At 40.8% G+C, this 24,598-nt stretch overlaps 7 protein-coding genes across 7 annotated transcripts; 5 read left to right on the forward strand and 2 right to left on the reverse strand.

Moving 5' to 3' along the window:
* Positions 1-6,246: 6,246 nt before the first annotated feature.
* GCK72_021970 (uncharacterized protein) lies at positions 6,247-6,777 on the forward strand (the record flags this gene model as incomplete). Its single annotated transcript, XM_053734593.1, has 3 exons — positions 6,247-6,309; positions 6,354-6,520; positions 6,570-6,777. The coding sequence occupies 3 exons, from the start codon at positions 6,247-6,249 to the stop codon at positions 6,775-6,777; spliced, it is 438 nt and encodes a 145-aa protein (XP_053583506.1).
* Positions 6,778-7,286: 509 nt separating this feature from the next.
* Positions 7,287-7,499, forward strand: GCK72_021971 (uncharacterized protein; the record flags this gene model as incomplete). Its single annotated transcript, XM_003100485.2, has 1 exon — positions 7,287-7,499. The coding sequence occupies one exon, from the start codon at positions 7,287-7,289 to the stop codon at positions 7,497-7,499; it is 213 nt and encodes a 70-aa protein (XP_003100533.2).
* Positions 7,500-7,657: 158 nt separating this feature from the next.
* On the forward strand, positions 7,658-8,388 carry GCK72_021972 (uncharacterized protein; the record flags this gene model as incomplete). Its single annotated transcript, XM_053734594.1, has 5 exons — positions 7,658-7,706; positions 7,763-7,911; positions 7,957-8,064; positions 8,107-8,214; positions 8,296-8,388. The coding sequence occupies 5 exons, from the start codon at positions 7,658-7,660 to the stop codon at positions 8,386-8,388; spliced, it is 507 nt and encodes a 168-aa protein (XP_053583507.1).
* Positions 8,389-9,988: 1,600 nt separating this feature from the next.
* Positions 9,989-12,363, forward strand: GCK72_021973 (uncharacterized protein; the record flags this gene model as incomplete). The annotated part of the gene is made up of 6 exons (XM_053734595.1): positions 9,989-10,059; positions 10,109-10,300; positions 10,906-11,291; positions 11,340-11,469; positions 11,515-11,638; positions 11,686-12,363. The coding sequence occupies 6 exons, from the start codon at positions 9,989-9,991 to the stop codon at positions 12,361-12,363; spliced, it is 1,581 nt and encodes a 526-aa protein (XP_053583508.1).
* A 184-nt stretch (positions 12,364-12,547) lies between these two features.
* GCK72_021974 (uncharacterized protein) lies at positions 12,548-14,739 on the reverse strand (the record flags this gene model as incomplete). Its single annotated transcript, XM_003105253.2, has 7 exons — positions 12,548-12,726; positions 13,028-13,519; positions 13,572-13,746; positions 13,799-13,970; positions 14,020-14,228; positions 14,276-14,593; positions 14,638-14,739. The coding sequence occupies 7 exons, from the start codon at positions 14,737-14,739 to the stop codon at positions 12,548-12,550; spliced, it is 1,647 nt and encodes a 548-aa protein (XP_003105301.1).
* A 4,796-nt stretch (positions 14,740-19,535) lies between these two features.
* On the forward strand, positions 19,536-21,557 carry GCK72_021975 (uncharacterized protein; the record flags this gene model as incomplete). Its single annotated transcript, XM_053734596.1, has 6 exons — positions 19,536-19,562; positions 19,667-19,968; positions 20,012-20,225; positions 20,616-21,068; positions 21,114-21,370; positions 21,434-21,557. 6 exons carry the CDS (start codon positions 19,536-19,538, stop codon positions 21,555-21,557), a joined length of 1,377 nt encoding a protein of 458 aa, XP_053583509.1.
* Positions 21,558-22,019: 462 nt separating this feature from the next.
* Positions 22,020-24,161, reverse strand: GCK72_021976 (uncharacterized protein; the record flags this gene model as incomplete). Its single annotated transcript, XM_003105169.2, has 5 exons — positions 22,020-22,119; positions 22,449-22,942; positions 23,393-23,827; positions 23,957-24,051; positions 24,113-24,161. 5 exons carry the CDS (start codon positions 24,159-24,161, stop codon positions 22,020-22,022), a joined length of 1,173 nt encoding a protein of 390 aa, XP_003105217.2.
* Between the last annotated feature and the right edge of the window lie 437 nt (positions 24,162-24,598).

Consider the following 24,598-nt stretch of genomic DNA (forward strand, 5'->3'; position numbering starts at 1 on the left):
CTTACGCCTACAAGGAGATTTTGGAGAATGGAGATGTCAAGGTAACATCAATTTTTATCGACTTGTAACAATCATATTTTGCAGACCAAAGTCAAATCGAAAGGCATCTCCCTCAACTCAGAAGCTGCCAAGAAGGTCACAATGCAGCAGATGGAGAACATGGTTGAGGAAGTGTTGAACGGCGTCGCACGCTCCACTATCGACGTCCCACAACAACAGGTCCGAAGAGACCGGAACCACGATGTATATTTCAAGGAAGTATCGAAGAAGTTCCGGTTCACGTTCGACAAGCGACGGGTGCTTCCAGACGGGTCCACACTACCATATGGATATTGTAATTAAATCTGTGATATATTCAAATTATACTTTTCCCAATAAATTATACACACAAGCAAGACATCCAATTTGACGACAAGTTCACAAGCGCGTGCGGTGTACACACACAGAGGTAATACACACAATTTGACGACAAATCTGCAAGCGCGTGTGTGGTGTGTACACACAGAGGCGTACACTTTTTTCAACAAGTCAGAGTATTGCGAAATAGGAACTTGGGCGAAAAACGGAGAGGGGTATTGCGAAATCGGTACTTGGGCGAAAAACGGAAAATTTTGGGAAAATTCACATTTTCACCGAGAAATTTGGAAATTTTGACAAAATTAACGATAGACCTGAACATGAAAACACTCGACAACCCATCATTTTCATTTTTCGTTAACATGGTTCTCCGACTTTCTTGGCAAAGCACAATGCTAATCGTCGGTCCCAGTGGCCAAGGGAAAAGCACTCTCGCGCGTCAAATCGTGGAGCAACGGAATCAAATTTTCGATGTCAACAGTCGTGTATGCTTCTGGTACTACGACACCTTTGAAAGCGTACCAGATTCACTGAAAAACAGACCCGACATTCTTCTTCGAGAAGGTCTTCCAAACCTGGAAGAGCTGAAAAAGTACAAGGACCAACAAGCAATGATCGTAATTGACGACTTGATGACAAAAATAGACCAAAACTCTGGAATGGAACGTCTTGTGTCAGTTTTGGCACATCACTATGATATGACAATAATTTTCCTTCTTCACACCATATTTTACTCAAAAGTGATCAGAAACCTCCGTTTGCAAGCAAGTTACATAATTTTGTTCAAAAACAACGCGGATAAATCGAGTGTAAGCTGTTTGGGTGCCCAATTGATGCCTGGTGAATGCAAAACATTTCTCGCAATCTATAAAGACGCCACCAGTCTGCCATATTCGTATTTACTCATCGATCTTCACAAAAATTGTCCTGAAGAAATTCGCTATAGGGATAACATTCTCCCTAACAAAGTTACTCATGTCTTCACTCCAAAGTCAAAAGGCTGAATGGGATTTGGATTCATTCAACCAAATACTGTCACTAGCCAATGCTAAAAACAAAACGAACCGCCTTGCCCATATTGATGCCATTTCGGATAATTCACTCATTTGCCTTGTGGAATTCATTTTCAACATGTTGAACGGCTCTATTCCACTTTCCCGCGAACATATCCAAAAACTGCGACCTGAAACTGAAAACCTACGTCAATTGTCAATAATTCGCGATTTGGACAAGACTCGTGAATTTTTGGTTCAAACAGGAGGAAACCCAGTTGCTGTTTTGCTTCCAGTTTTGATTTCCGCTGCTTCCACAATTCTTCAACATGTCCTACAATAAATATGTCCTGCTGACAGTCGAGGAGCACAAAGACCTAATTTCCCGTGTACCGCAAGAACCGGTCGATTCACTGTTAAATGCACCTATGGATAACGATTCAAAAATTGCTCATATACGCGCCCATATCGCCAATGTTGTGCAAAATCGAATACATGGCTCCGGAATTGGTGACGAAGACGTTGGGAAGGAAAAAGTACCTGAAGAAGAAGCAAAGAAACCCACTCCAATGAGTGTTTCTCTCAACGATAGTGTTTCTCTCAATGATACACCACAAATGGATCAATTCCCACAAGCCGTTCAATCCCCAGCTCCAACTGTACCAGACGTTATCAATCCTGGCATGGCTAAGAAGGAAATCATGTCATATATAACAAAATTCCCAGATATTTTCAAATTTTCGAAGCCTACCGGGAAAATAGAGATTCGCGGCGAACCCATCACAATTCACAATATCAACCGCATTCTTGACGACTTGACGGGTGAATTGCCACTACATGGAGTACAGCTGAATATGCACATACTCCTTGAGGAATTGAAAAAAGCAGGTCTTCCTCAACGATATCTTCTGAATCCAAAACGCCAGTACCGCACTCGAACTTCACCTCGTAGTTTTAGCGTTGGAAGGTTGTAATGTTTCAAAAAACTTTGGAACGCCTGTATACCGATCCAAAAAGCGGTTTTCGAAGTGTATCGAAACTCTTATACCAAGCACGAAAAGTTCATCCGGATATTTCAAGAAAAGATGTTGTCGCATATCTTCACACAAACGATGCATATACCAGACATTTTCCAAAGTCCAAAATTCAACATAACCCCTGGGTGGCAACTGGACCAGATAGTCATCATATGGCAGATCTTGCAATGCTTCCCACACTGAAGAAATACAACAACGGTTTTTGCTACATTTTGGTGGTGGTTGACGTGTTCAGTCGCTATGTTTTTGCCCGGCCGTTGAAAAATAAGATGTGTATGACGGTTACCAAAGCATATGATGAAATATTGCGATCGAAATGGAGGATTCCAACAAAATTATATACAGACAAAGGTAAACGAGAGTGATCCTGAACCGTTCAATACATTTTTCATTCAGGTACCGAATTCATGGGGAAAGAGTTCCGGAAATTGTGCTCAGATTTGGATATTCGACATATGAACCCAAAAAACACAAACGTGAAAGCGTGTTACGCTGAAAATGCAATTATGCGTATAAAGAGGCAGCTGGAGAAATGGTTCACATCGGCGAGAAGCTTCGAATGGACACGAATACTGCCAGAAATAGTTGATGGTCTCAACTCAACATTTATGGAAACTCTTGGAACATCACCTGAAAAAGTCACCTGGAAGAATGCAGCCAAAGTCTGGGAACGACTCTACGGAGCATCAAAAAGATACACACCGAAATTCAAACTAGGTGATACAGTTCGTGTCTTGATGGAAAATTCACCATTTGACAAAGGAACGAGAGCCAAGTGGACCGAAGAACTTTTCATCGTCTCCAGAATTATACCTTACGATATCCCAGTGTATATTTTGACTGACACACTCGATAGAGAAGTTGACGGAATTTGGTACGAAGAAGAAATGGTCATTCACACGAAAACTGACGAAATCTACCAAATTGACAAAATTATCCGAAAACGGACGAAAAATGGGAAAAAAGAGTGCCTGGTCAGCTTCAAAGGATACGACGCATCTTTCAACGCATGGATACCCGCTTCAGATATAATTGATCTTGATGGATAGTCCCATTTGGTCTTGTGGAAACACAAAGTGCTCAAGGGCGCTCATCGTATTTTGTTCTCAAGTTTTCATTGTCTACACTGTCAGTTTTGTTGCTCTATATAAAATTTGTTCCAATTCTGACCCTCAACACCAGTGGCTTGCTATTCTTGGTTCCTGCATTGGTTACCTACTACCAAACCCAAGACTCGAAAAATGAGCGATTTCTACATAACTCTCGTGAGCAATGCTCACGCAAATTCTTCAATCTCCAATTTTAACACCCAACTACCACGCACCATCAACATGGACCGGGAGTTTGAAGTTGGACTTGTCTCGATAATTTATCCATCGTCACATGACCTGATTTCTGAAATGCCTGAAGAGAATGGCTGGAACGAGAACGAGTTTGTTGTCTGGCTGAAGAATACTCCCCTGAAATGTAGTGTTCCAAATTGCACATTTTCCACCCCAAATGAACTTGCGGAAATTCTGAATCATACACTTGCTCAACGGATTGATAAGGAATTCAACAAAACCAACACGAAAATCGACATGTTCACATACCAACCACTATTCAAAAGAATTTTGGTGAAAAGTCCTGAAAACGTGACACAAGTACACTTCTCGGCGAGATTGTCATATTTCATTGGACATGACCGAATCATCAAAACTTTCCCAACACTAGGAAAATATTCAACATACTCTGGATCCGACTTGATGTATGTATATTCGGAAAATCTTGTGGAACCACAAACTGTAAGCCACATGAAAGTCCCACTTTTGAAGGTTATCAACATGAACACGGGAGACGGGGCAAATATCGAGCAATCGTTCACAAAACCACTATATGTACGTGTTCGACCGTCTGAAGTATCAAAAGTTGGAATTCAAATCAAGAACGACCGAGATCATTTCATTCCATTCAATTCTGGAAAAATTGTCATCGTACTTCACTTCCGTCCCGTCAGAATTTCATTTGATGGCTGAATTCTTGGTCAACAACCGACGTATTCTACTACCATGCTTGTATATTTTGATCCTGACTCTTCTGTTGATTGGACTGCGTTCTTTGAACCTGACCCAAATCAAGGAGGTTCTGGTGGATTTCGTGCCGGAAGTATCTATCAGCGGGGAAATGGCCCGTTTTCGCAATTACTCGGAAAACTCTTCATTTCCGCTGTCCCTCTACTGAAACGCATGGGTGTTTCACTAGGTCGCGAAGTAATGGACTCGTCACTTCGTGTTGCAAACGACGTTGTAGCTGGTGACCCTTTCAAAAAGTCGCTATCTAGAAACGCCACAAATTCCTATAATTCTCTTGTCACTCGTGCTATTGATAATCTTGGTCAAAAAGGAGGACGCCGAAGACGTCGACGTGCTACTACCAAAGCCAAACCAAAGAAGAAGAAGAAGACTACAAAGAAGTCGTCTAAGAAGCCACGCAAGAAGATTGCCCGCAAGAAGAGAAAGCTCCCGAAATCATCAACCCGTAAACGTGATATTTTTGGAAAATGGCAAAACTAGTGGATAAGAAAAGTGCACCATGTGCCACGGCGAACATTTGTCTATTCGATACTCCACCAAGCCAAGTAGCTTTCAACAAGGGAAAATGGATGACATTTTCGCCTTCAAACCCTGTTGATTCGAAAGGACCGAATACGTTCAATGTGTTTGACAGCGCTCACTTTTTCCAACTCAACAAGACATATCTTTCGTTCAAACTTCAACTTGTCGGATTGAAGAAGATGAAGAATACCGCTCAAGAGGAATTCTTTCCAACCGTGGCTGTTGCAAATCTCATTGGATCCACATTTTTCAATCAAGTCAAGCTATCTTTCAACAATGTCCCAGTCTACGATTCAACACATTATGCATACAAGGCCTACATTCAAACGCTGTTTGGAGAAAACGAAGACACAAAGATGGGATTTTTGACAGCAGCAGGATGGGATAACACGGATGATCTAGACAACATGGAGAAGAGAGTCATCTCCACTGGCGACGGTATCGATATTTGTACTCCGCTATTTTTGGAACCTTTCCAAACCGAGAAGCTCTTGATTCCACACATCAATATCCAGTTGGAACTCTACAGAAACACCGATCATTTTTGCCTAGAGTCTCAATATGCAGAAATGACTGGAAAATTGCAAATTTCCGACTTGAAACTTCATATGAGAGCCATCGATGTCGTCCCATCTGCAACAATTGCCCTGGAAAATCGACTAAGAACGACTCCGGCTCAGTATCCTTTCACAATTTCAAAAGTGAAGATGATCACAATTCCTGAAGGACGGATGGAAATGCCATTCAACATGCTCTACAATGATATACTTCCACGTCGAATTATTGTTGGTCTCATTGCCCCAGATGCCATGGAAGGAAACCTGTCAAAAAACTGTTTCACATTTGCCCATCACAATCTTTCCGAAATCCAAGTTGATGCAAACGGCACCATGTACCCACCTCAACCTATCAAATGTGATTTTGCAAACAAAAATTACGCTCAAGCTTTCACAAGGATGTACGAAGAGCTGGGATGCATCTCAAACAAATCTTGCCCTCGCATTTCCTATAAAATGTTCCGATCGGGATTCGCCTTTTACGTGTTCAACCTAAGTCCTCTTGACTCTACAAATTCATGGGAACTCATGAAAAATGGCAGCACTCAACTTTTCATGAGGTTCAAGGAGAAAACACCCACAGGCGGGTTGAACGCACTGGTTTTGTCTCAATTTGACGGAATGGCGACAATAGACAGTTTCCGAAATGTGACGGTGACTCAGCACCGCGCTTGATCACTTTGCTTTGCACAATTCATTTGATCGAAAAATGTTGCCAGGAGTCGTACGTCCAATCAACTTTCCTCCCAATTATACCCCACTGCCACCAGGAGTAAGTCTTTACCCATATAATTTTTCACGGAAAACTGTTTTCAGTATGTCGAATTCAATCTTGCTTCCCATCTGTTGATGCTTGGACGTGTCGAGCATGTATCTCCTCAAACAATTCGTGGTCTCAATCAATTTCTTCAAGAAATGGAACCTGTAATGCTGTGGAATTCGTGTAACGGATGTCTCATTGGTGCTGAATCCGAACTGAGCCTGTAAGTTTTGAAGGAAATCACATAAAATTGCAAAATTTGATGTTTTCAGTGATGCGACTCCAACTTCCCACAGTTTCTACCACAAATTGGCCGCAAAATATCAAGCACGCCGTCGTCTTCGATTCACCACTGTCAAGCGCTATTTTGAGGATAAGTATAAAATAACCCTTAGTTACCCAAATTCCCCACTTCTCCGCGATCCTTCTGGATCAATGTTCCCAATTGAATGTGTCTGGGTCCGTTTCCGTGTTCGTTAATAAATGTCGCTATCAACCAATCAACTTGAGAAATTTCTTGGCAAATGCCGCATCACAAGAACACATTTTCATGGAGTTTTTCCATGTGACAAGAATCCAATAATTCAAACACGTCCATGCTCATTTATATGGAATACAGCTCCTAGTGATGATTCGGGCGAGCATTGGGTTGCTTTGTGGGTAGATGACCGAAATTTTGGATATTTTATGGATAGCAGCGGGGCTGAACCTCAACCCGAGTTTCTAGAGTTTTTCACAAAAAATTGCATACAATGGAAAAGGGTATTCAATGTACCGATTCAAGGGCTTTTGTCAAACGTTTGCGGCTACTATTGCATATACTTTCTCATACGGAAAGCTATGAAACACTCAAACAAGGCGATACGGGCCCTTTTTTCAACAAATTTGGCTAAAAACGACATCCTAGTCCAAAAGTGGGTGAAAGTTCATCTGAAACGCTGCGAGTGTCGAGTATATAATCCGTTGAAGTGATCAATCTGCCATTCATCATGTCTGAAACCAGCGAAGTTCCACTCCCAATGGATTCTTTTGATCCACCACCACCACCACCTCCAAGTTCACCAAATGTTCCATCAGTTGATAAAGTCCCTTATCCACAAACCATTCCACTTTTGGAAGATGCTTTCAAGAATCTGACTCTTGTTGGTACTATCAAACTCTACAAAGATTATTCTGGAAACCTTCACATTGCTTCTGGGTGATTCATATGCACTCAAACCTGTTACACAATCAATTATGAATCACGCGCACAAGACATTTTTCACTCCACCTAAATTTCGATCAACCTCAATTTCATTCTACCACCTTCCCTCTTTGTTGGAAGATTCTTCACCATCGTTCTTGCTATAATTTGCTAAAAATGGAAATCCCACTCGTCCGCATGTCCTGGAAGACGATCGTTCCACTGGGTTAGTGCTTTGTGAAGGTTTCACGAGTTTTTGTATAACTATTTTTGAAATTTCAGACGAAAATTTGGCGGGAAAAGCACTATCCGTGTCGATGTGCCCAGTACCAGGCTGTCTGGGATGGGGAAATGTGTTAAGGCATAAGAATGCCTTCCACCGGACAGAGGAGGCCTGTCCGGTGGCGGCACATATGAGGAAGCTTCGACAGGTAAATTTATAGATTTTTGCAGTTATCAAAATTTTCTAATTATAGCATTCGAGAAATCCCCATCCCTTCATGGCGACAGCGGCACCACCAGCTCCCTTCATGGCGACAGCGGCACCACCAGCTCCACCACCACATCCCACTCTAGGCCTTCAGGTAAATTTGATTTTCTTGATATCTGAAAAATACTTATTCCAGGATGTGAAAATGGAGGAGGATATTGCCCTCCCGCCACCGCCACCACCACCACACTTCACGCTGCCACCACCGCCAATCCAAATGCCGAACAATATGCCAGCCGAACCCGTAAGTATTTTTGTTAAAGATATTTGACTAATGTTATAGACTATAGATATTTGATTAATGCTATAGATATGTTATTTACAGATCAGGCTGGCGTATATCACCACGCTATCTACGGGAGGCGCAATGTCATCAACCATGCTCGACTTCACACAAACATTTCCAATAAATTCATAATTTGTCTTCAATAAATTTGGTAGAGTTGAAAAATGTCTTGATTCCACAGCTTATTTTTCGAGGGGTGTATAAGGCACACTTAGGGGGTTAGGATGGGTGCTTAAGACACACTCAGGGGTTTGCGAGGGGTGTATAAGGCACATTTTAAGTTCGCGAGGGGTGTTTAAGGCACACTCAGGTTTTTGATGTCTGAGAGAGTGGGACGCAATGGCATTTGGCGAGAGGCGCAGAGAAAGGGGGAGCGAAGACGAGAGACGCGCCTGGCATGAGAGACACAAAGAAACAGTCGAGGGAGCGGGGGGCCCTGTCGGGTGTGAGAGACGCGCCCGGTAAGAGAGACGCAGAGACTCCCTCAGGGCGCCCAGCGAGGGCGCCCTCTCGGCCGGCGGGGCGCTCGGTATATAAATATCATCTTACCCCTCAGTCTAGGTTACACAGTTGGCGCACCCGGTTGTGTGTCCAACCAGCGGTCGGCTCCCCTCCGCAGGTTCGACACCCACCCGGGGCTCTAATTGACTTTCCAAAAAATCTGAAATTGCTGAAATTGCTGAAATTGCTGAAAATTCTGAAATTGCTGAAATTCTGAAAATCTGAAATTCTGAAAATCTGAAATTGCTGAAATTCTGAAAATCTGAAATTCTGAAAATCTGAAACTGCTGAAATTCTGAAATGTCTTTAAGGATAGGCACCTCATAGGGACCTCATTAATCGGGACCTCATTAAGTATGACCACCTCATTAAAGATAGGCACATCATCAATGATAGGCGTGAAGGATAGGCTACAGAGTGAGAGAGTGTGTGAGTGAGAGAGACGCAGAGAATAAGCCCCGCCCCCTCCCAAGCTACAAAGTGAGAGAGTGTGTGAAGTGGAGAGACGCAGAGACATGACTACAAACTACAAAAGTTCGCCTTATATTCCCCCATACTTCTCTTTTGGTTATTTTCAAACAGCCACCAGATTTCAATAGAGGAATGAAGAATGCGACATTTCAACATCGTTCTAAATCTAGGTTCTAGACCGGTTCGATTCAACATATTTCACATGGTGACCCATTTTAGATGGAAAGTGAAAGTCTTCTTCTGTCACACTCTAAACAAGCCTGGATAGAGACAATCAGACTACTTCAAATGAGCATTATCTTCTTTACAAATAGTTGATTTGTTAATTTCAATTGCTCATGAAACATATTGAGATTAAAACTGACTTGGAGGCAAATTCACATTTTCATTGTTTCAATTCACTTTTCGGTTGTGGCATTTTGATACGCAGCTTAATCGACTTCTTTTAGTTAGTTTCTCGACTGTCGCGAGTCTTTTCGAAATCAATTTCACTAAAAAAAATAGTTGAAGCTTCAAAAAAAATATTTTAAATTTCGCGCTAAAATTTTCACTAATTTCAGCGGAGCGCAGATGATTTGTGTTGTGCTAATCTACGTGGCAGAGAAGTTTATTTTTTTGGAAAAAAAAGAATGAATAAATAGAAGACACGTGTCACGGTCAAAATAATTCTTTTCCACGTCTTTGACACTTTCCCCGTGGCGTTTTGCACGGTTTGGATTGTTTCTCTTCCTGCAAATTCCATAATTTATCTTCATCAAAAATGCCGTGCTGGAACTATTTACCAGCAGAAATCAAGCAACATGTCGTCAAGAAGTTGGATTTTATGAGCAGGTATTGACAGAATAAGTCTCAAAACTAAAAGTCAATAAGCAATTTACAGGCACTCTCTGAGATACACGTCTCATTTGGATCGTCTGATTGTGGACTCAACACCTGTCCAATTGCCACGTGTCAGATTTGGGTACAAAGATGGGAAGTATCTGATTGTGATTTATACGGGAGTCGAGAAGTTTTTGAGATTGGAGTTTGAGATCGATCCATCTATAGACAAAAACTTCGTCATTGTTCATAAGTGAGTTGCGAGAATTATTTGAAAACCTCAAAGATCCGATTTTCCAGTCTGCTTCGTAGACATCTGTGCTAGTGAAATTTGAACATTTTCAGTTTTTTAACCATAGGCTTTCCTCTGCCTCTCCCTCCTTTTTGAAACGTGACCTCTTTATAAATTCCCGAAGACTGCTTTTGAAGTGTACTCGATTGGCGAAGTCGGTAGACGCGTTGATTTTGGAATATTCCTTATGTTTTCGCCCAAGTTCGATTCCTCATACCGGTTTTCTTTTTTTTCTTCTTTTTCTTCTGAAAATTTTTGTTCCGAGAGCCTATCATTGGTGAATTTTCAAGAAATAATAACAACAAAAAAATAGAAGAAGCCAAAAAAAGCAAAACTAAACGAAGTACGAGAAATCGATCCTGGGCAAAATTTTTCCAAAACCAAGGTATCAACCGACTGCGCCAATCGAACACGTTTCGCAATTATCCTTAGGGAATTTATGAAGAGGAGATATTTCGAAGCAGGAAAAGAGAGAAGAGACCGAGGATATCCAATGGTTAAGAAACTGAAACTACTAGTATTGATCAAAGCTGACAGCTACTCTAATTATTCTCCTCCTTTTTCAGATCCGAAAATTCATGTAACCCAAAAAAAGTGACCACCAAATTTGTACCGTTTTTGACTGTTTGGCATTGTGCCATCATGCATCTTAAAAGTCTTCTCGCCCATAAATCAATAAAAATCAATTCAATGGAATGGGACGTCTCCCCGGAAGATTTGAAGAACTTTCTCGCTATGCGAGTTATCGAGTTGTTGGATGGTGAACGATTTCGAACGAATGAAATGGTGATGAGAGTTCATGTCTGGGGTGAATTGTGCAAGTTTTGGAATAATGTGTGTAACAAGGAAGAATTGAAAGTTATCAGACAACTTGGATTATTTATTGATAAACGAGGGTTAGTTCCTGTTATGGCACATCAACTAGACCAGTATGCCGATGGAAAGCTTTATTGTAAGTTTAAAACTATTATATTTTTGCACATACTCTCTCTCTTTTCAGCCTCCATCTTTATGCGAATGCATTTGTCTCTGGAGGATTTTCAAGAAACCTACAACAATTTCATCGAGGCTGTCAAGAATTACATCGATGACCTCCAAGTAGTAACCTTCAAGTTTTTTGATAAAAAAAAGTTGGTTATTGAATCTAGTTTTCTATTGAGAATTCAAAATTCCAGCTCGCACATAATAGATGAAGGAGGGGAACTTGGAAATGTTGTTGTCCATCCGCATAAATCAGAGTGTGGTGATTTCATATACAATGTTAATAAGAAGTATGAGCAACACTTGGATCATCTCAAAGTAAGTGTGGCCCATACAAGTTTTAAAAAAGATTTAACAATTTGCAGACCATCAAATGCGATCTCGGACCATTCTGCAAACGGTGTTCTGATCCTTTTGAATACTGGTACTACCAGAATTTTCCACGTCGTGTCCTTCATGAGCCGTTGTGGACGGATTTTATTTTCAATATAGACGAGGAGAAGACTCAAGAGAAGCTACGCAAGAATGTTCTACAACATGAAATAATGATGGAGAACATTCAGAAAGGAAACAAAAAGAAGACTCCAGAAATACCATCATGGGGATTCAAAATGATACCCAGTGATGGTTTGGTGTATCCGGTGTACCCGGTGAATCGAGGAGGTCTAGTGAAGAAGAATAAGAAAAGGAAATACAAACTGAGGGAGAAAGAGATTACCAGGAAATCGGGTGAAGACGTTGTCATGGATGAACGAGAGGTTGACAAGATGGAAGCAATTGAAGATCTTGACAATATGTTTGACTCTGAAGACAATGTAGACATTTCAGAAGATGAAACTGCTTCTGAAGAGCCGGCTCCGGAAAATATCCCTGAATCTGACAGCAGCCATGTGAGAGATGAGTGCTTGACTGATTCTGAAGAAAAACCAGAAGAAATCCAGACTGCAGAACCCAATATCACTCTTCGAAACCTTCAATGTATTGTATTAACTGTATTATTTCCAATTTCTGTTTCGATAATATTGTACTTCGTTCTTTTCTAAAAATTGTTTTTTTTTCAAATTTCTAGATGGTGTAATAAAAATTATTTTTGGTTACAGTTTCTTCAAAATTTTACAAAAGGAGATCTTTATAAGGCATCTCAATTTCAGGGTATTATTTACAGGGCGGATTTAACAAGCAGTATATACAGAAAACAAAGCACACACATAAAAAATCATTATTATATCAAGTAGCCAATGCATGTTTGACCTCCTCAGCAAACTCCTTCTCAACATCTGCAATCGAGGCAACTGACATGACAGCGGCTTCAGCCAGAAGACGACGGAGAAGAGTACCACATGCAGAACGAGGAAGGAACTGTGTGATGTTGATACGGACGAGATGTTTGTAGCGGATGACGCGTTCTGGAAATGAATAAGGTTTTACAGCAAACACAGGGGTGCGAGGCGTAGGATCCGCAAGAAAACTATTTGAGTTTTTTCCGAGTCGCGTTGTGTGCGCGTCGCGGTTTATATTGAAAGATACGAGAAATAAATGTAAAATTTAAATTTGGCACTAAGCCAAATCTTTTTTGGCAATTTGCCAACCGTTGTGCATGCGGCGGAGCGCGTTTCCGCAACCGTACGCCTCACACTGCAGTGAGCAAAGGGATAAGAAAGGCTTGAAACAAGTTTTCTCTGTGTTTTAATTCAAAATGCAACTCACTATTCACATAATCCTTCAAATCATCCTCTGTCACTTGGTGTCCCTTCTTCAAAACCACAAAAGCGACTGGTCTCTCTCCCGACAACTCATTATTGATTGCCACCACTGCAGCCTCCTCCACAGATTGGTGAGTCAGTAGAAGTGTTTCAATCTCTTTTGGAATCACTTGATACCCAAACACTTTAATCATTTCCTTTAGTTTGTCCACAATGTAGATGTTCTCATCTTCATCAAAATATCCAATATCACCTGTCTTTCTCCATCCGTCAATAAAATGTTCCTCTGTGGCACGTGGATTATTCAAATACGGTGAGTCAGCTGGAAGGCCCTTCACACAAATCTGTCCTTTCTCTCGGGGTCCCAACAATTTTCCAGTTAAAACATCTAGAACTTTCAGCTCCAAATTTGCAGTGAGTTGACCACAAGAATGTGTGAATTGGGTGTCGTCTTTGTAGTTACGGGAAATCAAACCGACTTCAGTCATTCCATAGGCTGAAAATTTCCATTATCCGTAAGGTTCAGAAGCTATTTCAAAAAAACTCACTCTGCGTAATTCTCTTCACGGACGGGAAACATGCAGTAAAGTCCTCATACAACTCCTCAGTCACTGCATCCGCTCCGGTAAGTACCCTCTCCAAACTTTCCACATTGTAAGCATGATTTTCAGCTTCGAACATCATCAGGTTCATCAGATATGGGGTGAGATGGACTGCGCGGATCTGGAAAGAGGTACATTAAGATTTCATTAAAAAATTTTGAAATCGCACTCACCTTATATCTCTGAATACAAGTCATAAACGAGTGCACACAGAAGTTTTTCTCAGTCACTACAGTCAAACCATTTAGAAGTGCACAATACATTGCATCGAGTCCAATTTGCTTATGAAGTGGAATCATTGTGAGTGTAGTGTCACCACGTTGAAACTCTGTGTGCTGTGTTGGGCTGGAAAAGATTTGATAATGAAATTTTGATAACGAGAATCAAGACATACTTCCACATAACCATCGTCTTTGCTACCATGATTCGGTGAGTCGTCACAATTCCCTTACGCTTTCCATGAATACCGCTAGAATACGGAAGGTACACAATATCGGTCTCCGGATCAATTTTGTGGTATGGAAGGTCTTGTGCGGCGGCGAATGCCAAGTCCTCAATAATTGGGTACCCGTTTGCAAAGTCGCGAGTTCCGGTGCAGATAATCTGAAAATCGTGAAATGAAGAATCGAAACAAAATGTGGAATTCTTACTCTGTACTCTCTGTTCAAAGTCTTCATCAATTTATCAATTTCACGGAGTCCTAGGGAATCCGAGAACACAAATCTCGATTCGCTCTCTCTAACGGGAAATTGCATTTCCCATGCTTGAAGTTTCGGTGAGACGATTTGTATGGCGGCGCCTGCCATTGAGACACCCAGCGAGATGTAGATAGCTGCTGGCGACCAATCCATAACGAGAAGGACCACTTCACTCTTCTCGACTCGCATGTACATCAACGACTTGGCAATGTACTCAGCCTTCTCTTTGATGTCTTGGAAGGTGAACTGTTCGATCGAGTCGTTGTCGATCTTAAAATCACAATTTTTCCTTTTTATTTTTCAAATTGGCTCACAATAGCGACATCATCCTTAAACTTCTCCCACTCGTCAAACAAGAAGTCGTGAAACGTCTTATTTGGGATCTCTAGATTTGGAAGCTTCGATTTGATTATCATTTTTGTTTTGAGTGTTCTGAAAATATGAACGAAAGCATGAAAAATGCATGAAAGAAAAGGAATAAGAAATCTGAGAACACAAACAATTGGAAAATGTTGAAAAAGCTTCTTATGGGGTTGTTCAGGTCATATAAAAATGTGTTTTAATACATATTTTACCTTATCCACGAACGGTGAAAATTGTATTTATTACATCTTTTTCTTTCATTTTTCTACATTTTCCATTTTTTTTGACAGTTTTCTACAGTTTTCCGTCATCATTTCGGCAGTAAACATCAAAAGGATGCCGCCCGCGTCGAGATATCCGAATTCAATAATTCTGTCGAAATGATGACGGAAAACTGTAGAAAAACGGTGAAAAAGTGTAGAAAAAGGGAAAAAACGGTAGAAAAATGGGAGAAAAACATAATTTAAAAAAAAACATTTCTCACCGTTCGTGGATAAAGAAAATGTGTATTAAAATGAATTTTTATATGACCTGAATATCCCCATTGACTTCTCAAATCATATAATTCTCTCATAGAAACCGCCAAAAATAACAGAGGGGGACCGCGCCTAACTGACTATGTGACTGCCCTCTCTGTCTCATACATCACATCAACAACAAGAGAGATTCGAAACAAAAAGATGTAGAGAAGCAGAGGAAATCAGAAGAGAGTAAAGACATAGTGAAGACGCAGAGGGAGAGAAATGATTTTTCACTAAATCGTCGAAACGAAATGGAGACAGCAGGAGGGGAGAATGTGAGAGATCATCGATAGGTGACGTCTTCTCGCAGTGATTCGAATCTTTGAAGAATCAAACAACAGAGATCCCCCAATCGCTCTCTCTCTCTCGAGGTGCAAATGGGTGCCTTTGAGGTACTTTTTGGAAAGAAAAACATTGAAATGGCTCACTGCAACTGTCTGGTCTAAAAAACATGAACTTTCTGATTCTTGACTTCTAGAGATACTGTACATGACTTTGTCCTAAAGTTCTTCCAGAATCAATCACTCCGCCTACCGTAAGACACCAAAAAACTGGTCCAGAAAAATACTTTCCTATTTTTCAGGCAATAAATTTTCAAAGCAGTTCTAGAAGATTCTATTTTAAGAAGGCACGAGATTCATTAAAAGTCAGAGTTGATAATTTTATTATTGACTTCCTAACCACCGTTGAAATTTAGGGAGTGTCAACTGATAAGACAGACACAGCCGTCTGTAGGGATCTGTACTATAGTTGTTTCAATCACTCATGAAAACAACCAGAGTACAGTTCTACAATATTTGGTGGTTAGGTAGGTTTGTAGGTAGTCAATAAAGTGAGATAAGACGGGAAACAGTGGTTGGCTTAGCAAATGTATAGTAGCCGTGTTGGATTTCTGAGCGTAATTGAGTAATAGTCGAAAGTTTGAGCTTCATACACACAATTCAAAAATCAGGAAATTCGTTTGAAAATAATTTCGAGCTAGTGTACCTCTCGGAAAAAAATTCGGACAAGAGCACTAGCTGGACAAAAATATTCGACCTAGAGTTTAGAGCATCCTATCTCGGCAGTTCTTAAAGATTTAAAAATGTTTCAACTGAAGAAATATTATATGAAAATTAGGCTCTATTTTGTCAGTTGACAGCATTTTGGTATTTCCTTTGGGAACCGAGATATACCGCTGCGAACAGGCACCGTTAGGTGCACCTCTATTACAGATTTTACGGAATGTAGCGATATGTAAAAAAATTCCGAAATTTCCAGAACCTATACGGAAACTGGAGCACCGAAACAATATAAGAATAGAATGTAAGCCAATAAACTCAAGAAAAGTGATAAGAGAAGTGCCTGACTATCACACTAATCATTGGCCATTTCCATCCGACAGTCAGCAGCCTACCTACCAAAAGACTGTGTTCCCATTAGAAAAGAGTCAACAACTGAATATAATAAATGGTCAGTGAACAGGTTTGTTACTTTCCAGTTGATCTCTGGTTTCTTAATTTCAAAATTTAGAGGGGAGGGGTGTCAAGCGCCTGTGCTGTTTGTATGTACTTTGTTCTTCAGTAGTGAAGAGAGACCAACAGTGTCAACAGTATTCATTAAATTAACATATAGATGGTTATTGATCAGGCGTTGTAATACACTACGGTTTCTAGAAGGTTCTACAGGAGAAACTAGTAAATACGAAAAAAAGAATACATTAATATATCGCTAGGTCATGACACCAATGCCGTTCCCGCTTTTTTCATTGTTTTGGTGTCTGGTCTCTTGGTTTGGAGACCATGTGGCCCTGGTGTCCGATTCAAACGGAGTGTACCCAAATGATGGTAAAATTATGCACCTAGAGTAGAGGGAATTCAGTCTGTTGACTACGTTTTGGAGACAGGGAGGATTAAAAAGAGGATCAAAATTAACATAGAATTTTGGAACAAGTTTGACTTTGTTTGTATTAGTTTTAAGATTCAAATTTGCATAAAAACCGATTGAAACTGAATAATGACGGAGTTTTAGATTGCGTCACAGTGTCACTTCCTATCTACAGTAATGCCCATAATTCTAACAACTTTGAACCTTTTTAGTTGACAATGACCAACTTTAATAGGGTGTTACGGTATGACTGATTGTCCCACTAAGAAAGTTTTTAATGGATCTTACAAATCAAAACTTTCACTAAATTTTTGTAGTTGACAGATTTTTGGTATGGACACTCCCTAGAGAGTTATGGTAATTTTAAGACGACAGCTCAAAAAACCCGGAACTTAGCACTGAAATTTGACGATTAGAGAGAAAAATTACTTCATAGATAATCATTTTCAGCCCTATTCCTCCATGATTTTTGGAACCTAAAAAACTCAAAACAAGAAACAAGAAACCACAACAAAAGTTTACCCACTCAGTGGAAAAGTCAGTGGAAAAGACTGCATGTGACTAGAGAAAGAGCTCATTTTTTGAAAAAGAAGGAAATTGAAATGGGATCGTGTTGTGTCTTGTGAAAAGAAACAACAACCATCTAGTTACTGAGAAAAAGTATGGAAAATAGGAGTAAATTACATAGAGTTGACTTTTCAGTTACAAGATTCATGAAACTTAAATTTTTAATTTCAGCAGGGTTTCGGCTGTCAGAAAAGCATACATCTGAGAAAACAAAATAAAATGATCATAATAATAAGCTGAGTAAAGAAGATACAGTCAAAAGCTTCCGAAGTTTTTACCAAGCGGCAATAGTAACAAATAGACTGATAGAGATGGGAGAAGGGGAGAAAAGCAAACAAATGGTTGGGAAGAACAACTAGTTGTCTCCCTGTTTCTCTCACTTTCTCTGTTTTTTTTCTCTCTCTCTTTCTTCTTCTCCTCCACCAGAAGGTCATAGATCACACTTGTTCTGTGTTGATTTTCTGGAAAAAGGTGCTGAAGATAGATAATCGAAAACAGTTCATTTATCGAACACCAAACATTCAGTGTAACGAAAGAGTAGCGAGATGAAAATGAAAAAGTGGCGAGCTCGTGGAAACGGGAAGGATGAGTAGCCATGGGTAGTTGCTTAGCAGTGTCATGGAAATAAGAGAGTGTCCATCAGACACATGTGTTCCATGTAACTAAAAGTCTCGGTAGAACCATCATTGCTGTACTAGGCAAAAAAAATCAGTACAAACTGAACTACATATATACCGTAAAACCTCTAATAGAGGTGCTTCCTCCTAAGTCTATTTAACGTGGTATATTTTTTTTTTCTCAAAGGAAATATGAAAAAGTTGGCAACAGACAAAATATAGCTGAATACTTACAAAATGTTTTTTCAGTTGGAAAAAACTTGATAGCTTTCAAGGCAGGTGAGATACTGTTCACTAAACTCTTGCTACTGAGGACACCTCTATTAGAGGTTTTACGGTATGTAGTCGCAAAGGTAATTCATAAGTCAAGCTGATAGCCAGTCTTAAATTTTAGTCTCTAGAATTCATGTATGGCTAGAACAGGTGTCTAGAAACGCGAAGTTTTTTCAAGAACCGTCCTCATGATGATGACGATTCTTTTTTGGCGCACCTTATATTATCGGTTCGCGAACACTTGTTGGGGGTGTTGAAGGCGCATGGAATTTTTTCGGATCATTGGCCCGGATTCAAAAAATATGTTTTCACAAAATGTTTTGTCAATTTTTGAAATTTAATTTTTGTCATTTCAACTACGAGACCCCACCCCAGACAAGTGTTCGCGAAACAATAATACGCGTATGTTTGTCTGCCACACCCTTCCCATTTTTTACCTCATTGATTCATCGTTGATTCAGTTTTTTTTTTCATTTTCTTGATAAGTCATCTGTTGGACTTTGCTTGTTGATAGTTGTATATCCGTAGATCGAAGGAACTTACGTATATTTTCATATTCAGTAACAGAGATGAGCGGAAGAGTTAGTGGAAGAAATCCTTAAATTGGCAGAATAGCTTTTCTTAAGGACGGCAGCAGAAAGTGTCGCCCTGAGGCCATTTGGAATCTCTCAAATTTTCCTTACGTTCCCCGAAATCCTTCGATTATTTTCAGTTTTCCCAAACTCCCACACTCCCTAGTCACTGTTCCTCGTATTTCTTCCTTTTTCAGATTTTCAGTAGCTTATGTCATATTACACCACATAATCCAAACTCTCTGCTTCTAATTTAGTATGTCTGCGTCTCCCGAGCCTGAGAAAAAAGAAGAGGACGTTTTCCTCATCTTTTGACTTACGAGCTTCTCGTGTGTGTCTACTACCACGTGGACAGCCTCCTAACTTGCACTCAGATTGTACTTTGTGTCTGGAAGTGTGGGCTATCTGGCTGCACTTTTTAGCGCTATTTCCAATGATTTCTGAGTCATTCTATGAAGAGGTTTGTGAAATTATGTAAATAAGACAATTTGAGTTCTGTGGGTCGAATCAGTCTTTTTCTGACCATTTTCTATGATTTTTCCTCCTAAAAACTCCTATTTTCAGCCAAAACTCTGCATAATCGGTGCCGGTTTCGCTGGTCTTCGTGCCGCCCGTCACTTCGAGCAACTCGGTGTCGACTACCTCCTTCTCGAGGGCTCGGATCGTGTGGGTGGTCGAGTGTATCCATTTGAATACCAGAATGGATTCCTTCACTTTGGAGCTGAATATGTGAACGGTTTCGATAATGAAATTTATGGAATTGTTGAGAAACTCGATTTGCTGGATAAGTTTGAGCCAAGGACTGCGGATTTGTGGATGCTGGATGACGGTACGGTTACAGTAGTCGATGGAAAACAAGTTGATAGGTGAGCCTTCTCGTGTCCCGAAGTCCATATATTGAAATTTCAGAGAAACTCTAAAAACCTTCCATGAGTTCGTCAAATCTCTCAACGAGACACTCTACCTGGAATCTCAGAAATCAGAAGCATTCCTGAAGAGTGTCGATTCGAAAATTGATGAAAACCTAGACAATTCCTCAATCCCAGATCGTGATTTATTTCGGAAGCTATGTGGAATTTATAAAAACTATTTTCAAACCGAGTGGTCTAGCCCGGTTCAAGAGGTAAGTCTTTTTGAAATTAGGCTGAATTTCAGAACCAGCAAATCAAAACGGTTCGAATGTGTCACGTAACTATATTCTTTGAAACCGTCTCTTTTGGAGACATTTTCAGGGTTTCTAGATTAGAAAATCGGGAAAAACACAAAAAATTGGTGTAGAAACCAGTTTTCCCAACAAAAAATGTGAAAAATAAAAATAAACATTTTTTGGAATTTTTAGGGATTTTGTGAGTTTTTAGAGGTTTTCAACAGAAGAAATGATTGAAAAACGTAACATTTTGGTCTAAAAACCAAGGAAAAATGAGTGAAATAAAAAGTGATTGGCGTTTGGAGACGTTATTTGAAAATTTGAAAAAAAAACTTTCTTTTGGTTCACATCATATCCGTATTCCAGCTATCACTCTCTAACCTATCTCTCTGGGACGATGGAACTGACGATGAGGATTCTGCAGTGCTCAACGAATATGGTTTCCAAAAGATTCTAGAAGAATTCAAGTCGAAAATTCCAAAAGATAAAATCCGCCTCAATTCCAAAGTCATAAATATCAACTCGGAGAATCCCGACGTCAAAATCTGTCTAGAATCCGGAGAGATTCTCAACTTTGACGCAGTCATTGTCACCAGCTCATTGGGATTTTTAAAGGCCCATCATAGATCTCTCTTCACTCCTCAATTACCACGTGACAAGCAAGAAGTTATCGAGAAAATGGGCTTCGGGAATAATTTGAAGGTTTTCATGGAGTACGAGACACCATGGTGGTCACAAGACACCTCAACGATAATGATTACATCTGAAGGTCAAATGAATGATTTCATGGTTTTTCAGCCGAGTAATTGGGCTGAAAATGTGAGTTTCTTATACTCCACAAAATCAACCAATGTATAATTCCAGATCTTAACCTGCTGGATCGCCGGCAGTGGTCCTTCTCTAGTCGCACAACTGTCCGATTCGGAGCTAAAGAACCTTCTAGACGCTCATCTGAAACATAATCTCAAGTCATTCCACGTGGAATCATCCGTGAGAATCTACCGAAAGAATTGGATAAGCGATGAGTATGCGCTAGGCAGCTATTCGTATCTTACACCAGGACAGCACGGGACCGAAGATATTCAAACACTTGGTGAACCGGTAATAGGAGAAGAAGGGAGGTTAGTTGTGGTGCAATGGGTCAACCGCTACGCACACGCAACGCTTTCAATCAAATCTTACAGGCCACTCGTTTGTTTCGCTGGCGAGCACACCGACCCGACGATGTATCAAACGACAGTTGGAGCGGCGAGAAGTGGGATGAGGGAAGCAGTGAGAATAATGAAGGCATATTTTCCTTGCGAATAACGGTTTTATTTGTTTCAAAAGTCTTGTTTTAAATTTTTGGATGTCAAAATGAAGAAATATCGCAAAGTTTTGGGGAAAGTTGTTGAAAGATTTGGGAATGGGGGAAATCCCGATGAGATTATCAATTGTCAGTTAGTTAGGTTTTGTTAGGCTGAGAGGCCTTAACAAACAATTGATAGTAACATCGGGATTGGGGGAATGAGATGAAGGAGGGGGTGGTCATCAGTATTAAAATGAGATTTTGAGAAGTTTTGCAAGTTTTGAGAAAACTTAAAATGAAAAAAATACAACCAAAATAATTTGAGTCAATCGTGTGGAGAGTGGTGCAAAAATACGACAAAAATAATTATGTGACCGCGTTATTTTTTGAGAAACGAGAATTGGAGAGTGGTGGGGGATTTAGAATCCGGTAAAATGTTTTGATGAATAAATATTTGGTTTTGTTTGGTTTTGATTAATCAGTTATGGGTAGCTGAGGACTGGCAGTGGAGCGTAAGTGTGCTCATCGACTCCTCGGAGAGTGTCCGGCAGGAATGGAACCTTAGCGACGTGGAAGAAGACTCTGGAAAAGAAAAATGATTATTTAGTAAGACATATTTCAAAGGTCGCAAGTTTGAAATCATTCCAAATTGCTATTAGGGACTTGGGACAACTGGAATAGGCATATCCCAAATTGTGCTCGTCACTTGTCACTGAGAAAAACCATTTTCATCCCTGGTTGTGGAAGCCATTCTCGGGCTTTTACAGGACTTAACCACAGAGGTGAAACTTTGAGACGGTTTTTCTCGAGCACAATTTTGGATCTGCCTAATCAAGTAGCTCTTATCCATGGGAGCAATTTGGAAAGATTGCAAACTTGCAAACCCCTAATGTTCCTGTGTTAGAACTCACTCATGAGAGTACTTCTGACGAACGCTAGCGAGCTGAGTCCACTTGGCATTGACGAAATGCATGATGTGGTTCATGTGCTCAACGAGCGGTGCGATCTCCTCGCCAGTGAATCCAGAGTACTTCTGGAGAACCGGATTCCACTCGTATTCGTGGTTCGCATCGAGCATACGCATGGCCAACACGAATGCGGCGGCGGCTTGACGAGCTTGCGACACGAACGCGTAGTCGTACACCATCAACGAAGTCTCGAGAATGTAGCGAGCCATCGTCAACGACTTCATGTCGATGCGACAGACGCGTCCGAGACGACGAAGATAGCGGTAGCTGAGTGGTGAGCCGAGATCGTAGCCGACGGTGGAGAAGAGGTTGCGCTCCATGGCGAGAAGCTCTTCACGAGTGAAACGGTCTCCCGAGAGGTAGATAAGATCGTCGACGAGTGGTGGTGAGCGTTCATCGAACTTGGCGGCGATGAAGATGGTCACACAGGCGAGTTTCTGGAAAAAAGGATGAATATCGATTTTTGAAACTTTAAATGAAAGAAAAACTGAAATTTCATACTAGCAAACCGGGCCGGAGCGTAACTCGCTTGAAACTCAATTTTATGAGCTGAAAAATATACCAAAATGTAGATCTCGGCGAGATCTACCTCGGTGACTCAATACGGGCCGGATCGGTAATGTGCCGCGGGCCGGGATAGAATAGCTTTTTCGCCATTTTCGATTTTTGGGAAAAATGCCAAAAACGAGAAAATGGCCAAAAAGCTATTCTAGCCCGGAACACGGCACATTACCAAGCCGCCATCCGACCTGTATTGAGTCAAAGAGATAGAACTCGCCGAGATCTACATTTTGGTGTCTTTTTCAGCGCATAAAACTCCGTTTTAAGTGAGTTACGCGGCGGCCGAAGTCGGCTCGGTTCACTTGTATGGGAAATTTAGTCCTTACCTGAATGGTGCTCTTATCAATATTTCTGCTGTTATGCAAGAACATATCAGTGAGCTTGACAGCGTTATAAAGAGTCTCATGATTCAACTCAAAAGTCTCCTGAATCTCGACCATCCAATCAACAAGTATCGCACGCGTCTTCACATCAATCTCCGGATGCTTATGCATATAGGAGGCGACTTGAAACATCTTCTCACGCGCCTTGTAGTAGTCGAAAATCTCCGGAGCGTATTCGGAAACGCTCTCCGGATTCGCGGCCTCCTCGGCGTCATAGTCGTAGTGGGGACACGGATCGACGTACTCCGCCTTGGCTGGCACCGGGGCGATGTTCTCGGCGTCCTCTTTGGATGACTTTGCGCCGAGTGGATCACGTGGGTCTCGCTTTGCCGAGTCTATTTGGAAGCCCGAGATGTGTGCTCGCAGCTCTGTCAGTCCCTGGAAGAAATTTGAGGTTTATTGGGTAAATTTACGAAGAGATCGGCTACTGATAAGCGCAAAAATTGCTTCCAGTCGATAATTTGCGGTTTCTGGCACAATATATCGCCTAAAAATGCTCATACACACCTTGCTGTGTTGTTTCTTGGCGGCTGGTTCCGTTGGGTTCTTGAGCGCACCAAGTTGCTCCGTCTGCTTTCGTTTGTGGTTTTTGGCAGGATCTGCTGAAAAGTTTTCAGTGAAAATCGAAAATCGATATTTCTTCGTTAATCGTCGAGAACTCACCTGGCGCAGCCGGGTCTATATTCTTCGCCTGGCTTCGAAGGAGCATCATCTTGACGCGCTGCAAAGGGAACATGGAGAATTTTAGAAGTAGAATGAAATTTTAGAAAGAAATATGAATAAAATACAGATTTATTGAGCAAAAATGAAAGGAAATGACGAATTGGAGGAATGGGTGCTCGAGAACACCTCCGAATGGTGTCGAAAACAGAAAATTGCCGCCAATGGTGTCTCGCTGGCGGGCTGCCGATTCGAATCTCCCTCCCTATCATTAGAGCGTGTTTGCATTGTATTGCGTCGATATTTATTGATTTTTGTCGATTACTCGAGAATAAAGATGAAATTTCGGTGAAAAGCAATGAAAAAATGTAGAAAAAATTGTGGCGATCCCTAAATTAAAAAAAAAAACGAGGTATATTTCGAAATTAAAGGAGCGAAAGCTGCTTAAGCAAAAACTGTTTTGAAAAATTAAAATTCAAACCTGCCGCT

Source organism: Caenorhabditis remanei, chromosome V, assembly GCF_010183535.1.
Source record: "Caenorhabditis remanei strain PX506 chromosome V, whole genome shotgun sequence".
Lineage (NCBI taxonomy): Eukaryota > Metazoa > Nematoda > Chromadorea > Rhabditida > Rhabditidae > Caenorhabditis > Caenorhabditis remanei.